General features: G+C 36.5%; 1 protein-coding gene and 1 long non-coding RNA gene across 2 annotated transcripts in view; one reads left to right on the forward strand and one right to left on the reverse strand.

Annotated features, from left to right (window-relative positions):
* Positions 1-17524, forward strand: part of LOC107973761 (uncharacterized) — a 73270-nt gene that overhangs the window by 40331 nt on the left and 15415 nt on the right. The window lies entirely within an intron of this gene.
* MAP3K2 (mitogen-activated protein kinase kinase kinase 2) overlaps positions 1-17524 on the reverse strand; it is an 89007-nt gene that overhangs the window by 35902 nt on the left and 35581 nt on the right. The window contains exons 2-5 of the mRNA XM_016949683.4: positions 8205-8273; positions 4018-4136; positions 2819-2859; positions 948-1047 (exon numbers count right to left, since the gene is read on the reverse strand). Of these exons, the coding sequence (XP_016805172.1) occupies positions 948-1047; positions 2819-2859; positions 4018-4136; positions 8205-8208 (264 nt within the window). The 5' untranslated portion in view covers positions 8209-8273. The remainder of the gene's footprint in view (positions 1-947; positions 1048-2818; positions 2860-4017; positions 4137-8204; positions 8274-17524) is intronic.

The raw sequence follows: 17524 nt of genomic DNA on the forward strand, positions 1-17524 counted from the left end.
GTCACCACGCTCAGCTAATTTTTTATTTTTAGTAGAGATGGGGTTTTACCACGTTGGCCAGGATGGTCTTGATCTCTTGACCTCGTGATCTGCCCACCTCTGCCTCCCAAAGTACTGGGATTACAAGCGTGAGCGTGAGCAACCGTGTCTGGCCTACTTTATGCATTTCTTTCAAAGAACTTCGTATATTCAAACAACTCATTTATTAATGGTTTGCTTGTACCACAAGTCTATAAGGTCTACTCCATGAGGTGCTGCAACTTATAGCATTATGCCTGAAAAATTAATAAATACTTTCTGAATATAAAAAACAAATTCACCTAATTACTAACCCAATTATTAACTAAATTGTCCTATAAATTTTAAGATCACAAGATCCTGATATCTCATAGAATCTCAAGAACTAAAAGAAACTTCAGAGATCACTGAATCCAATCCTAAGTTTACAGAACATTAAAAAGGGGTTTCTCCACAACGCAGAGCTCCTCACTGCTAGAGCAAGCCCTTCAGATCATACATACTGATTCCCAAACATAATAATCTAATTGAGCCCTAACCAACACTAAAATAATCCTTTAACTCAATTGTTTAACTACCAAAGCTCTGTCATCTGTAGCCAAGTGTAGAGTATGAGAGGAAAAGACAGTTCATCAATAAAGTACACAGAATAAAAACAAAACCATAAATAAGCAGCAAAATTCCAAGTAATACATATATTTTCCCCTATAATACACCCTCATTCAATTATTTGCATAGTAGCACCCTCTATTACTTTCCACAATGAAATAAATCCATTTTAGTCAGTTAAAATTTACTTGTTTTATTCTTCTGACATACCATATATTTATCAATCCCTAAATAAAAACACGAGTCTTAAAAGCAGTCTCTTAAACGAACACATTACTTTTGAAGGTAAGATCTACTAAAGTTAAACTGTACATGTTTACCTCGTTATTGGTATAATGTAGATCCATAGACTGTCCAAAGGCAATTTTAGCTTTAGATCTCAGATCTTCCAGTTTAACTGGTCTGGGGAACTGAAGGATTCTATATAAACACAATTTTAAGATTTTATTTTCTTAGGCAAAGTTAAATAATAAACTTGCAAAAGTTACCTCCTTTTAGAGTGATACAAGATTAACTAAAAATTACGTAAATATTCACTTTACTTAACACTACAACAGCACATTTTTTAACACAGGCACACATTTTCAACACAAAGTTCAAAAACTCTGAAGTCTGTTTTATCCTAATACAAATTTTAAAAAGGAAATTCTCAAAATTTTCTGCAGTTTTTAATTTGCACTGAAACTACCATATGAATGTTAAAGAGCAACGCAAAATGTTTATTCAGGAAAGTGATTAAACTTAACTATGTGACATCTGTATGACAGAATGAAATGAAACTGTTAAAAAGAATAAAGTTGTTCTCCAGGGATTCAAATTTTGATTTCTGTATCCTTATCAACTCAACATTTTTGGGTACATATATCATGTAGGCATACTTCCAAAATAAATATTTTTACAAGATTAAAATTCTAGTGTTTTCTTTCTATTTCCCAAAGGATTGGCCTGTGCTGCCCCTAGAGAGCATGCACCTAAAGCTTGAAGACCACCAATACCACACTATAAGCCCCATAAGGAAAAAGACTGTGTCTGCTTTGCTCCCTTTATTCCTTTGGGGCCTAGCATATACTAAGTACTCAACAAATAATGCTGAATGAATGAAAAAATTGGGAAAATATCCAAAAAAGAATCTTAAACAGGAAAATAGATTGGATAGTTCCATGGTTTATCTGATATATTCCAGTTTTAAATATTTCTATGTAGAATATGCTTATATGATTTGTGAGCCACTTTAAAATCCTTAAAACTGTTAGGCTTTTCACTACATTAATTTCATGAGACACCAATAGCAGAAATGAAATTCTATCGTCAGGCTGGGAGCGTGGCTCACGCCTGTAATCCCAGCACTTTGGGAGGCCAGGGCGGGTGGATCATCTGAGGTCCGGAGTTCGAGACCAGCCTGGCCAACATGGTGAAACCCTATCTCGACTAAAAAATATGAAAATTAGCCAGGCATGGTGGCAGTTGCCTGCAATCCCAGCTACTCGGGAGGCTGAGGCAGGAGAATCGCTTGAACCCAGGAGGTGGAGGTTGCAGTGAGCCAAAATCACGCCATTGCACTCCAGCCTAGGCGACAGAGTAAGACTCCAACTCAAAAAAAAAAAAAATTCTATCGGCCTTAACTCCTATTAGGTCTTGTTAGCAATTTTGTTGTCAACTACCACCCTATCATTTGTGCACTGAGATACAGATACCAAGTAGAAGACTAGGTTTACATCTCTGCTAAATAATTTGCAGCCACTAGTCCAATTCACTTTCCTCAACATTACTAATGACGTAAATGTCATAAAACTGAGGTCTCTTGAGAATAATCAGAATTGTAAATGTTAAGCTCACGTATATAAATGCTATATAGTATCTGGAAGGATGAAACAATTATAAGGAAAAATATATTTAATTTCCCCCAAGTAAAAATAAAAGGAAGTGAAAATATGTAAAGGCTGTATTAAACAGAGATCTTATTTATCTCTGAAAATTGCAAAGACATTAATCATTTCTAATATTTAACCTGAATTTTGACATATTTTATCTATCTTAAGTCTAAGCACATTACACATTCCCAAGGACTACTCTATTCTCAATTTGTAAACCATGAAACTTCATTCAAATCTGAAAAGAACCTTTCAATAGCTTAATTAGAATACACATTTGATTAAATCAATTAATTAACATGTAATGTTTCCTTCCTTACCTTTTTTCTCCTCTATGTTCAAATTTGACTCGGACATCATTCTGTAATGAAATGACAAATCAGTCTTTCAGAGATTAGACAAATCATTCAGAGATTAGATAAAATTTCTACAATTTCTAAATGATTTTGTTTTTTAGCCATTCATTTAAAATAGACCAGACGAGGAGGGAAGTTTGAAGTTCTGTACCAGCTCCAAACAATTGATAGTGTCTGCTAAAAAGTTGAGAATTATGTTGCTGAATCTGGGCTCAACAGGAAAGAACACCAAGATCTATTAGTGAAGGTACCAGGAGTATGAGACATTTGCTGATCCTGTTATGGGAAATACAGAATATCATATTTTTATGTGTCATGCTGAGTATCCAAAACTAATTTCATTTATCAGAATCAAAAACATCCTCATTTCTAAAAATCCAGAGTAGACTATTTGAAGAACAAAACAAAACAAAACACAATTTGCTTAAGTGCTTGAAAAATGGATGAAATGTCAGCTTTGGAGAACAGTTAGCACATTAAATGAAATGCTACCTTATTTTTTCTGGGAAGGGGTCAACCTTGGCTGCAGAATGCTACAATTCTTTATGAACACAAACTTAAAAAAAATTTTTTTAACTTTTAAGTTCAGGGGTACATGAGCAGTTTTCTTATACAGGTAAACTCACGTCACGGGGAGTTGCTTGTAGATTATTTAGTCACTCAGGTATTAGGCCTAGTACCCATTAGTTATTTTTCCTGATCCTCTCCCTCCTCCTGCCCTCCACCCTCTCACAGGCCCCAGTGTCTATTGCTCCCCTCTATGTCTCCATGTGTTCTCATTATTTACCCTCCACTTATAACTGAGAACATGTGGTATTTGGTTTTCTGTTCCTGCATTAGTTTGCTAAGGATAATGGTCTCCAGTTCCATCCATGTTCCTGAAAGGACATGATTTTGTTATTTATTATGGCTGCATAGAATTCCATGGTGTATATGTACCACATTTTCTTTATCCAGTCTACCACTGATGGACACTGAAGTTGATTCCACGTCTTTGCTACTGTTAATAGATGAACACACACTCTTACACAAAAATGTGTAACAAACACTAACAAAATTCTTGATTCGAAAGTGTAAAAGCTAAACACATTAAACAAGTCCTCCATAAGATTAGGATATTAAAGGAAAGTAATTCATAAAAAAATACTTATTAAAATAAATACCTGTTTTTTTGGTGATGAAGATTTTGCTTTTCTGGTTTCCTGCAAGGATAATGCTGGTCGACTGGCCTTATGAAGGACAGCCAAATCTTGCATGATTGAGTTCAAAGCTTGCTGATCATCTAGGTAGTTTTGAAACAACACATACATAGAATTGTAATTGTGACATATATATCAACATGTATAGACATCAAACACAAAATTTAAAATAAAATTTGATGTAGAGAATGTATTAATGCAAAAATGCATCTAGAACATTTTTAATGCCTACACTTTTGGTAAAATAAAATTGCACTAGACTTAATCTCTAGCATCAGTCCACACATGAGACACTAATGGACAAGATGAAGTCATTCTGATTCTTCCAATGATTTAATATCCTAGAATAAGGTCAAAACTGCCCTGTTATAACAAATTCTTTTCTATGACTCCTAAACAAAACATCAAGGTATCTAAAATGTTTTAAAAAGTAGGGAAAAAAAAATAAACAACTTTGTATAAATCTCATTACTTAGCATTTATATTCAAAGTACAGACTTAATTTTGGAAGGTTTTTTTATTCTTTCATCAATACTTAAGAGTCAGAAGCAAAGAAAAGCTTCACCTGTGGATACTGGCCTACTGTATTTGGAAATGCTCTTTCAAACTTCTTCACCATAAGGTTTGACAAGACTAAAAACAGACTATTTACAGATCTTGGCCAGCAACAATGTAAGAAAATTCCTTTCCTTAGAAAAAGTACCAAGTCCATAAAACTGAGAGAAAGGATCATGAACATGAACTTTTAGACTCTTCTAAATACACCAAAGATTTCCTTCTGAGACTAAAACCATGTGCCTGCCAGTAATGCCAATTATAAGCTCTCCAGAAGACATCAGGGACAACTTAATTTATTTTCACTAGTAAATCAATTCTACTAATGATAATCACAAATGATAAATAAAGGAATCAAGAGACTTTACACTTTACATTTTAAAATGTAACCATTTTGGTGAGCAGTAACTTATGTTCTTGGAGTAGTAAAAATTAAAACATGCCATATCCTGTATGGGAAATCACTAAAAATATTCCAACAATTCAGTAGCCCTAATAGTCTCTCAAACACACAAACAGCTGACTTCTCTAATTTACTAATTTTTAATAACACTTAATATAGTCTATTTTGTAGTGAAATTATTTGCATATTAAAATTTAAAGGTTATGGTTGCCACGGTTTTATTATTGGTTTATTAATTTATTAATATTTCCAGGTTAAGAAAAAATTTTATAATCCTTCACCAAGGATTTTTTATAAAATAAAATTTTATCATAATGTTAGTTTAGCCAAATAGGTAACCAAGCCACAGTCAGGTACAATATAATCACAATAGATGTACCCATCAATAAGCTCACAATGATCTCAACTGGAATAAAAGCATTTGATGTGACCTTCTTTAAGAAGGTAAATCCTTGGCCAGGCACAATGGCTGAAGGCTGTAATCTCAACACTTTGGGAGGCCGAGGGGGGCAGATCATAAGGTCAGGAGTTCAAGACAAGTCTGGCCAATATGGTGAAACCCCGTCTCCACTAAAAATTCAAAAATTAGCCAGGCATGGTGGCAGGTGCCTGTAGTCCCAGCTACTTGGGAGGCTAAGGCAGGAGAATCGCTTGAACCCAGGAGGCAGAGGTTGCAGCGAGCTGAGATTGCACCACTGCACTCCAGCCTGAGCAACAGAGCATGAATCTGTTTCCCAAAAGGAAAAAAAAAAAAAAAGGTAAATCCTTAATTCTATACTAGGGATAGATGAACTCTAATTCTTTTTTTATTTTTTTGTAGAGATGGGGGTCTCACCATGTTGCCCAGGTTGGTCTTGAACTCCTGGGCTCAAGTGATCCTCCCACCTTGGCCTCCCAAAGTGGAAACTTAAATCTATCTATGTTGTTCTAATTTTTATTAGAAGAAACCTAAACATTTGAATTTAAACAATTTTATATGCTTAATATTACAATGTCAAAATAAATGCCTTGGGGGAGGGCCTTTGGCTAAAATTATCACATTTATAAATACTTCTTTCTTTTTTGGGGGGGCGGGGGGCAAGAAGAGATGGATTCTCGCTCTATTGCCCAGGCTGGAGTGCAGTGGCGTGATCTCGGCTCACTGCAAGCTCCACCTCCTGGGTTCACACCATTCTCCTGCCTCAGCCTCCCGAGTAGCTGGAACTACAGGCACCCCCCACCACGCCTGGCTAATTTTTTGTATTTTTAGTAGAGATGGGGTTTCACCGAGTTAGCCAGGTTGGTCTCGATCTCCCGACCTCGTGATCCACCCACCTCGACCTCCCAAAGTGCTGGGATTACAGATGTGAGCCACTGCACCCGGCCTACTTATTTATTAAGAAAAATGAGAATGGAAAAAAAAATAAGTACCGTTTTCTGTTATATATGTAAAAAAGGGTGGGGCCAGTTGAACAAAACTTCCCATATTAGGAAGGTGACATACAAAACAAAGGGCAATTTAATTGAGTTCCTTACTTGGCGGGCTTGAAGAATTACTACTGGGCACTTATTTACCCATAAGTACACTTATGTACTTATGGGTAAGTACAATGGTTTTTTTTTGTTTGTTTTTTTGAGACAGAGTCTTGCTCTGTCGCCCAGGCTGGAGTGCAGTGGCGTGATCTCGGCTCACTACAAGATCTGCCTCCTGGGTTCACGCCATTCTCCTGGCTCAGCCTCCTGAGTAGCTGGGACTACAGGCGCACACCACCATGCCTGGCTAATTTTTTGTATTTTTAGTAGAGATGGGGTTTCACTGTGTTAGCCAGGATGGTCTCAATCTCCTGATCTCGTGATCCACCCGACTCGGCCTCCCAAAGTGCTGGGATTACAGGCATGAGCCACCACGCCCGGCCCAATGGGTTTCTGACACATGTTGGAAGGAAACTGAATTGAGCACAAAACCAAAAAATACTTGGAAAATAATTTTTTCAAAAATCTTTTATCAGAAATGTTGAATTAAATACCTTATATGCTTACTCATGATATTTGAAAAATAATTACAGAAGAACATCCTCAATCAAAAATTCAAACATCTGTCATGGTGTTCTGCGACTAACTTTGTATATGTTTTTAAGCAATGAATGTTGCCCTACTATAGAGCAGTATTATCTGAGGCTGACAAAAATAAATTTGATCGATACATAGAGTACAAGTGACAGCACCCAAAATGAAAAGTTGAAAGGAGTTCAGTAAAAGTACATCCAATTTGGAGCTGAAAGTAAGGCTGACTAGAGCGGAGAATTTGGGCTACAAGGGGGCACTGCTACTCATGACTACAGAAGAGGAAGTGGAAGAACAATTTTTAAAGTAGGGAGGTGAAGTCTAAGCTTACATACTTGCTACAATGACACACAGTGAAAGTGTCCTAGCCCCCACTTTCATCACATGGGCAAATATAAGTTCTTCATGAGGGTGTGTGTGTGTGTGTGTGTGTGTGTGTGTGTGTGTGTATTTGTTTTGTTAAGCAAGAAGTAGAAAATGTGTGATAAAGGCAAACTCTGGCAAGCAAATGTCAGAATTAAATCCCAGGATCAGTCTAAGTTTCAAAATTTAGCATCCAACTACTCAGTACCATTTTTCTTGATTTAGGATAGGGTGGGCCATTCATGACTCCATTTCCTTCTAGTGTCTTCCTGTCTAACTAATTCCCTGCCTCACGCTGGAACCCTTAACACAAAGGAGAAAAGGAAAAAACAAAAAGGAGGTAAAGAGGAAAACAAAATGATATGTAAACTGAACATACACAATCCATTCCCATAGTGTCTTTAAACTAACATTATACCACAATATACGACCAAGAGTTGTATAACATATTCTCCCTGAGCACCAATGATTTGCTGCTCTATGAATGATAAAATTAAATTTTATGATTTCTCTCTTGCCATCAGACTTCAAGCAAATCACAACACATCTTAACAGCTTATTTTGAATGTCCCTACTGTTATGCATAAAATGATCATTCTAAAACTACAGCAACACAAAAAGTACTTTAATTCAAAGTCTATTAAGTAAATATAAAACATTTCATAAATCTGCTATATCATAAAATTTATTTATAAAAAGGTTTATAATAACACATAATAGAGAAAGTTTTTTCACTTCCATTCTATCCTTTAATTATTACTGAAAAACGCTTTTAGTTTGAACTCACCCATTATGGCAAATAGCTCAACAATTTGAAAATTAGGAAAATGGTTCTCCCATCAGCATTCTTTATGGCCTGAGAAGATAAAACAGATCAACATATTAATAAAAAGAAACAGAAAAGGAGCCAGAAAAGAAAAAAAAAAGTCAGTATAAATAATACTAATGAAAAATATACAATATGAATACTTTACACATTTCGCTAGGGGGAGGTGTTTTATATTGAAGGTTGATCATGTAGGCACCCCCTTGCCTAACACATACCAAAATTCCAGACTCCCAGAAGAAAAGCAGGTATTCAGCATAAACCATAGTGTTTGTACAAACCATTATCAGTTGGAGGCAGGAACTCTCCTGAAATCCAAGTTCTCAGGTGTCAGCCAAAGGCTGACTCCTAAGCAGGCCTTCTACAAATCAGCAATCAGGCCCACTACATTAACTCTTTTTCTATATAAGCAGCAATAGGAAACTAATATGTTGGTTTAAAAAAAAACTGCATAAAGCAATAATTATAACCGTGTTGCTGGGTATACAATATATAATAATATAATTCACATAATATTAACAGCACACAGGAAAGGGAAAGGATAGAGTTACATAAAAGAAAGGTGTTTATGACCAAGTGCAGTGGCTCATGCCATAATCCCAGCACTTTGGGAGGCCTAGGCAGGCGGATTGCTTGAGCCCAGGAGTTCGAGACCAGCCTGTCCAACACGGCGAAACCCCATCTATACAAAAAAATACAAAAATTAGCCGGGTGCAGTAGTGCATGCCTGTAGTTCCCAGCTACTTGGGAGGCTTGAGGTGGGAGGATCACTTGAGCCTGGGAGGTTGAGGTTGCAGTGAGCTGTGGCACTCCAGTCTGGGCGACACAGCGAGACTGTCAAGAAGAAAAAAAAAAGTGTTTGTATACCATTGCAATTAAGTTGATATTACCTCAAACTATGTTATTACAAGATGTTAACTGTAATCCCCAGGTCAACTAGAAAATAAGATGAAAAATATGAGTGCCAACATGACACTATGAATGGAAAATTCCACAAACCTGTCCTCATGTGATATGTCACAGTCAAAAGGCAGATGCACAACTCAGTTTATTCAGCATCCCCCAGGAGAAAAAAGACCCTACCAGCCCCTTCCACTGCAATATATCTTTTCCATGCATGCCCAAATTCCCCCATGCAAGAGGCCTACAAGGGTAATAAAATAGAAACTTTGTTTCAGACACAAAATTATTTAAAAAATTGTTGGCTAGTACAGTGGCTCACACTTATAATACTAGCAATTTGGGGGGGCCAAGGTGGGAGGATCACGTGAGCCCAGGAGTTTGAGACCAGCCTGGGCAACATAGGGAGACTCCCATTTCCACCAAAAAAAAAAAAAAAAAAAAAGATTTAAAAAAGAAAATGCCAGGTGTAGTGGTGCATGCCCGTAGTCCCAGCTAACTGGAAGGCTAAAGTGGGAAGACTGCTTGAGCCAGGGAGGTCAAGGCTGCAGTGAACTATGATTGTACTCCAGCCTGTGTGACAGAGCGAGACCCTGTCTCGAAAACATTTTAAAAATTGTATAAAATTACCTTTAGCTATATGAATAAGATGTATATGAAACATAAAAGAATTTCATGTTTAGACTTGGGTCCCTTTCCCAAGATACCTCACTATGTATATGCAAATATTACAAAACATGAAAAAATCCAAAAAACTTCTGGTCCCAAACATTTTGACCCGAATATGTTGCCTACAACAGACACTTTTTTGGGGGGGCAGGAGCAGGGTCTTGCTCTCTTTCCCAGGCTGAGGTGCACTGGCATGATCACAGCTCACTGCAGCCTTGATCTGCCAGGCTCAAGCAATCCTCCCACCTCAGCACCCCCGAGTAGATGGGACTACAGGTGCATGCTATCACACCCAGCTGATTTTTAAAAAAAGATTTTGTACAGATTACCCAGACTGGTCTCAAGCTCCTGGGCTAAAGTGATCCTCCCAGTTTGGCCTCCCTAAGTGCTGGGACTACGAACCACAACACCTGGTCTACATTTTAAATTCGAAGACAAAACAGGTTGACAGTAAAAGGATAGAAAAAGATATACTATGCAAACAGTAGTCAAAACAGACCTGCAGTGGCTACACCACTATCAGGCAAAACAGACACAAAAATTGTTGTGACAAACAGCATTTTATAATGAAAGATAGCCAATACATCAAAAAGATATAGCAATTATAAACTTATATGTACCTAACAACAGAATCGCAAAATACACAATGCAAAAAAGTATAAAATTCAAGGAAGAAACACAATTCAAAAATAAAAGTTGGAGATTTCAATGCCCTGCGTTCAATAATGGATAAAATAAGTAGACAGAAAATCAATGAGGAAATACAAGACTTGTACAACACTATAAACTACTAGGCTTAACAAACACCTACAGAATAATCAACCTCAAAACAGCAGAATATACACTCTTCTCAAATACATATAGAACATTTCCAAGACAGACCAAATATTAGGTAATAAAACAAATCTCAGTAACTACATGGATTGAAATCACACAAAGTGTGTTCTCTGACAAAAATGCAATAAAATTAGAAATTGGCAACACAAGGATATCTGGAAAATTCACAAATATGTGAAAATTTAAAAACATAAAAATAATCAGTGGGTCACTAGAAGGCATAAGGAAAATTAGAAAATACTTTGAGATAAAAATGAAAACACATCAAAACAAAATTTATTGGATGCATCTAAAGATAAAATTTATAACTGTAAATATTTACATTGACAAACAAGAAGGATGTCAAATCAATAACCTAACCTTTGACCTTAAAATACTAGAAGATGAGGAACAATTTAAATCTGAAACAAGCTAAAGGAATAGGGAGTAGAAAATAAAAATACCACTGAAATTTAAAAAAAAAAAATCAAGAAAACAAAAATTGGCCCTTTGAAAAGATCAACAAAACTAACAAACTTTTAGCTAGACTAATCAAAAAAAGAAGAGGGAAAACACAAATAACTAAATTCAAGAATTAAAAAGGGAGCAATTACACCAACCTTTCAGAAATAAAAAGGATAAGAGAATACTGTTAACAACTGTACATCAACAAATTAGATGACTTAGATGACATAGACAAATTCCTAAAAAGAAACAAACTATCAAAATCGACTCATCAAGAAGAAATTAAGAATTTGAACAGACCTATAAAAAGTAAAAAGACTAAATTAGAAATGAAAAATTTCTCACAAATAAAAGCCCTGGACCAGATCACTTCAAACATTTACAGAATTTACAAAAACTGGTAAAAAAAAAAAAAAAACAGAAGGAACACTTCCCAATTCATTGTGAAGCCAGTATTACTCCAATACCAAAACCAGATAAAGCCATCACAAGATGAGAAAACTAAAGATCAATATCTCATCAATACAGATGCAAAAATCCTCAATAAAATACTAGCAAACCTAACCTAGAACATTAAAAAACAAATTATATACCATGCACATTTGGGATATATCCAACAAAATCAAGGTTGGTTCAGCACATAAAATCCAATCAATGTAAAAAACCACATTAACAGAACAAAGAACAAAAACCAGGCAGGCACAGTGGCTCATGCCTGTAATCCCAGCACTTTGGGAGGCTGAGGCAGGTGGATCACCTGAGGTCAGGAGTTCGAAATCAGCCTGGCCAACATGGCAAAACCCTGCCTCTACTAAAAATACAAAAATTAGCCAGGCATGGTGATGGGCACCTATAATCCCAGCTACTTGGGAGGCTGAGGCAGGAGACTCCCTTGAACCTGGGAGGCAGAGGTTGGCAGTGAGCAGAGATCATGCTGCACTGTACTCTAGCCCGCGCAACAGAGCGAGACTCTGTCTCAAGGAAAAAAAGAAAAAAAAGAAAGAACAAAAACCAAATCATCTCAAAACATACAGAAAACACATGTGCCAAAATTCAACACCCTTTTATGCTCAAAAGATAACAAACAGAAGAGGACATAATCAAGTTGATTATGGTGAAAAACAGGATACATTCCCAGTAAGGCCAGGAATATGGGGATGTGCACTCTTGCCACACATCTATTTAATATTGTACTAGAGGTTCTAGTCAGAAGATGAGGCAAGAAAATGAAATAAACGGAATCCAGATTGGATAAGAAGTAAAACTATACCCATTTGCAAGTGACATAATCTTAGATACAGGAAAACCTAAGAAACAAACAAAAACAGTATTAGAATCAATAAACACGTTCAGCACAGATGCAGGATACAAGGTCAACATTCAAAAATCAATTATATTTCTATACATTAGCAATAAACATTCTGGAAATAAAATTAAGAAATCAATTTCATTTACAATACCACCAAAAAAAATAAAGTACTTAGGAACATATTTAACAACAACAAAAAAATGCAGCTTGCACTCTAAAAACTACAAAACACTGTTGAAAGAAATTAAAGTAGACCTAAATATACAGAAAGACATCCCATATTCATGAATGGGAAAACAATATTTTTAAGATAACAATACTCCCAAAGTTATCTACAGATTCAATGAACTCTCTATCAAAATTCCAATGGCCTCTTTTAGCAGAAATGGAAAAGCTGATCCTTAAATTCATATGAAACTGCAATAGGCACTGAAGAGCCGCAACAATACTGAAAAAGAAAAATAAAGATTCTCAGTATCATCTGTCATCAGGCAAATGCCAATAAAAATCAAAATGACATACTACCTCACATCCAGTAGGATGACTATAATCAAAAAGAAAAGACAATGACAGGTGGTAATGAAGATGTGAAGAAATATGAGCCACTGTTTCCGCTCCTATTGTATATACCCAAGAGAACTGAAAGCACACAACCACACAAAACTCTGTAAATTCAATGCAGCACTATTTATAAGAACCCAAATGTCCATCAACTGATGAAGAGATAAACATGTCCTATATCCATATGATGAAATATTATTGACCATGTGTGGTGGCTTACAGATTACATCTGTAATCCCAGCACTTTGGGAAGCTGAGGTAATTGGATCACTTGAGGTCAGGAGTTTGAGACCAGTCTGTCCAATGTGATGAAACCCTATCTCTCCTAAAAACACAAAAATTAGCTGGGCGTGGTGGCAGGAGCCTGTAATCCCAGCTACTCAGGAGGCTGAGGCAGGAGAATTGCTTGAACATGGGAGGCAGATGTTGCAGTGAGCCCAGATTACACCACTACACTCCAGCCTGGACAACAGAGTGAGACTCCATCTCCAATAAATAAATAAACAAATAAATAAAATTCAGTCATTAAAAAGAATAAAGTACTTATACATGCTCCAACATGGACAAATTTATACTAAGTGGAATAAGCCAGATTTTTTAAAAGCCCCATATTCCACTTACATGAAATGTCTAGAATAGCAAATCTACAGAGACTGAAAGTAGATTAGTGATTTCCTAAAGCCAGGGTATGGGAAATGGGGAATGACTGTGAATGAGTATGAAGTATCTTTTGGGGGATGAGGAAATGTTCTGGAGTGAGGCAGTGGTGATGGTTGCACAACTCTGTGAATAAATGAAAGATTACTGAATTGTAGTATTTAAAAGGGTGAATTTCATGGTATGCAAATTATATCTGAAAAAGGAAGGAAGGGAGAAAGGAAGGAAACAAAATAGAAGTGGCTGGTTCTATGAATAACTAGAGATCATTTGCTCACCTAGAGAAGCAACTGCCTCAGCTCCAGTCAATAGCTGCTACAGAAGTTCGGGCTCAGTATTATCAGATATGCTGGTTTTTCAAAAAGCCCTAATCCAAATTTTAATGTGAGATCTCCCCAATTTCAAATATTAGCAACTAATTCAAATTTTTACAAAAACAACCATGTTATCCTTGCATGCTGCCATTTTGTAAGCACTGACAACTTTAATTTCTTTTTAGTTATATTATTTTCAAATGTCAAGTAACATTAAGGAATTATCAAAGAAAAAATGTAAAAATTATTAACACAGAATATAACATAAAACAAGAAAGTGTTCCTTTCTTTTGTTTGTTTTTTTTTTTTTTTTGAGACAGGGTCTCACTTTGTTGCCCAGGTTAGAGTGCAGTGGCATGATCACCGCCTGTGGCAGCCTCAACTTCCCTGACTCAAGTGATCCTCTTGCTGCAGCCTCTCAAGTAGCTGGGACTACAGGTACGCATCATGCCTGGCTAGTTTTTTGTTTTTGTTTTTTTATATGGCGTCTCACTGTGTTGCCCAGGCTGGTCTCAAACTCCTGGGCTCAAGCAATCCTCCTGCCTCGGCCTCTCAAAGTGTTGGGATTACAGGCCATCCAGCCTGGTCTCGAGAAAGTGCTCCTTTCATCATGCCTATCAGTACCATTTCAAGGGCAACCACTATATTACCTCAGTTTTTAGGACTTTTAATCAAGACAAATATAAGACTAAATTTTAAACAGCTGAGAAGAAAACATCTAGTCTAAACATCTTATTTTAAAATCTGAGGGCCAAAAAGATAATATAACTTATAAAGTTGGACAAAGCTAAGACTTGAATACCTGTTTATTTCTTACTCAAGTAAACTTTCCATAATGCCATATCACTCCAATTTACCTTTTGAGGAAACAACTAGCTGGAATAGGAAATTCTCCTACCATACATATGCACATAGAGAAAGTCACAAAGTGGTTGGGGAAGTTTTATTTAGTATATTCTCTTTCAATAAAAATTTAAATTCTCAACGAAATTTTTCAGGTGGTTTTGTTTTGTTTTCTGAGACAGGGTCTTGCACTGTCACCCAGGCTGATGTGCAGTGGTACTATCACAGTTCACTGCAGCCTCAATCTCCCGGGCTTAAGCAATTCTTCCACCTCAGCCTATAGCATTTGCTACCACGCCCAGCTAATTTTCTGTAGAGATGGAGTTTTGCCACGCTGCCCTGATGTCTGCAAGTACCAATCCCCACTGTACGGCTGAGGAATCCGAATATGACTGAGATACAGCTGATTTAGAGGAGGTAATTGCAAAATGAGCCTAAAACATCTCACTGAACCAGAAAGAAAGCACATAAAGACTTATGGGGACATGTCAAAAGGCCACAGGCACAACTTGAAGGGGATTCCACTAATCAAATATGGGACAATTTGAGCATCAAAATAAAAATAATGTTGGATTACAGGCCCCCTGAATAGAAAAATGAAACAATGAAGTTAGGCCCAATAGCTATAATCTCAGCTACTCAGGAGACTGAGGCAGGAGGATCACTTCAGCCCAGGGGTTTGTGTCCCACCAGGGCGACATGGCAAGATCCCATCTCCTGAAACAAAAACAAAAACAAAAACAAAAAAAAAGAAAGAAGAAAACCATAAGTCCATAAAAACAAAGATAAACAAATAAATCAACAATGGGAGGAAGAGAAAGCTTTTTCTTACAGTAGAATGTCAACTAATGAATGTAATAAAATTAGAAAGACCACCATTCAGCAATCATCAATAGAAATAATTAAGTAATAATTCAACCAAGAAAAATCAACAAATGCTAAAGCTAGTGGATGAAAAGTGTGATGAGGAATGAGTTACTTAGTTTCAACACACCATCTCCAAAAAATAATCATTTCCACTCATTTTTCAAAGGAAAAAAAAGTACCCTTTTTAGTGTAGAAACCCAGCAGATAAAAAAAAAAAGCTTAAGTCAAGTGATCCATGTTAATTAAGATCATCAGTAACAGGCAAATTAAAATCATGTACCTAACTAGCCTGACTTCAATTTTTAAAAATTAAAAAAAATGTGCCAACTGGTAAGGTAACACTGAGAAGAATACCACATCACCTCTGTGATATTGCTACCAAAAATTGATAACCTGAATTGATTCATAGGGAAGCATTAGACAAATCCCAATTGAGAAATAGTCTAAGAATTAACTGCTCTGTAAACCTCAAAACTGTCAAAATCATGAAAGTCAAGGAAACGTTATGGCTGTTCTAGATTGAAATACATCAAAAAGACACAACAACTAAATGCAAATTATAATCCTGATTGAATTATTTTCCTAAAATGACCATTATTGGGACTACTGGCAAAACTTGAATGGGTTCTGTGGATTAGATGATATAATCCACAGGTTCTATCAATGCTAACCTCCTCATTTTGACAGTTGGATTCTGGATATGTAGAAAAATGTCCTTATTGATAGCAATTACAAACTAAAATGTTGTGGGGTGATGGGACCTCATGTTAGCAAGTTACTCTCAAATAATCAAAACAAATTTCTTTATACTGGTTTTGCAACTTTTGGAGCTTAAAATTAATATTTCAGAAGAAAAAAAGTGTAAAAACAAAAACAAAGTGAAAAAAAATCTATTCTTCTCGTCTTATCAAGAAGCATCTCTATTTTTCCAGTTGCTCAAAACAAAAATTTTGAGATAGGCTTGACCCCTCTCATGCTCTCACCTTATATTCCAGTCCATTAGCAAATCCCATTAGCTTTCCCTTAAAAATATATTTCACTACTCCAAGCCATAATCCTCTCTTGCATGGATTACTGAAATAGTTTCATATCTGTTCAACTTGATTTTACTCCAAACTCTAATATAACTCATTTCCTATACAACAATAAGGATCATCCTTTTAAAAAGTAAGTCAGAGAATGTTAATGCTCTCTCTCTGTCAGAAAGTACTGGTAGTTTCTCTACTTTGAATAAATTCCAAAGTCCTTGCCATGGCTTACTTCATATAATCTAGACTTCCCTACTTCTTGTTTTGTTTGTTTTTTTTTTTTCTTTTTTGAGACAGGGTCTTGCTTTGTCACCCAGGCTAGAGCGCAGTGGCCCAATCACGGCTCGCTGCAGCCTTGACCTCTTGGGCTCAAGTGATACTCCCACCTCAGCTGCCCAAGTAGCTGGTACTACAGGTATGCACCACCATGCCCAGCTAATTTTTGTATTTTCGGTAGAGATAGGGTTTTGCTATGTTGCCCAGTCTGGTCTTGAACTTCTGGGCACAAGCAATCCACCTGCCTTGGCCTCCTAAAGTGCTGCGATTACAGCCGTGAGCCACCATGCCTGGCCAACTTCCCTACTTTTGATGTTATATTCTACTACAGTAAAGGTTAGATACAGAACACTGCTACTTCCGCCAAGACTAACACAATGGATGACCCCATCCCCACCACTGCAAAAAAAGAAAAGAAAAGAAAAGGCTGTTTAAATACCGGTAGGCTAAAAACATAAATATCCATTACAGCTTCCATGGCAATGCACTCTCACGAGTCTCCATTCTTCACTCCACTTCCCACATCTCACCTGAGTCTGCTTCAGAATCTCTTCTTCCTTGTCTGGCTATTAAATG

Source organism: Pan troglodytes, chromosome 13 (genome assembly GCF_028858775.2).
Source record: "Pan troglodytes isolate AG18354 chromosome 13, NHGRI_mPanTro3-v2.0_pri, whole genome shotgun sequence".
Lineage (NCBI taxonomy): Eukaryota > Metazoa > Chordata > Mammalia > Primates > Hominidae > Pan > Pan troglodytes.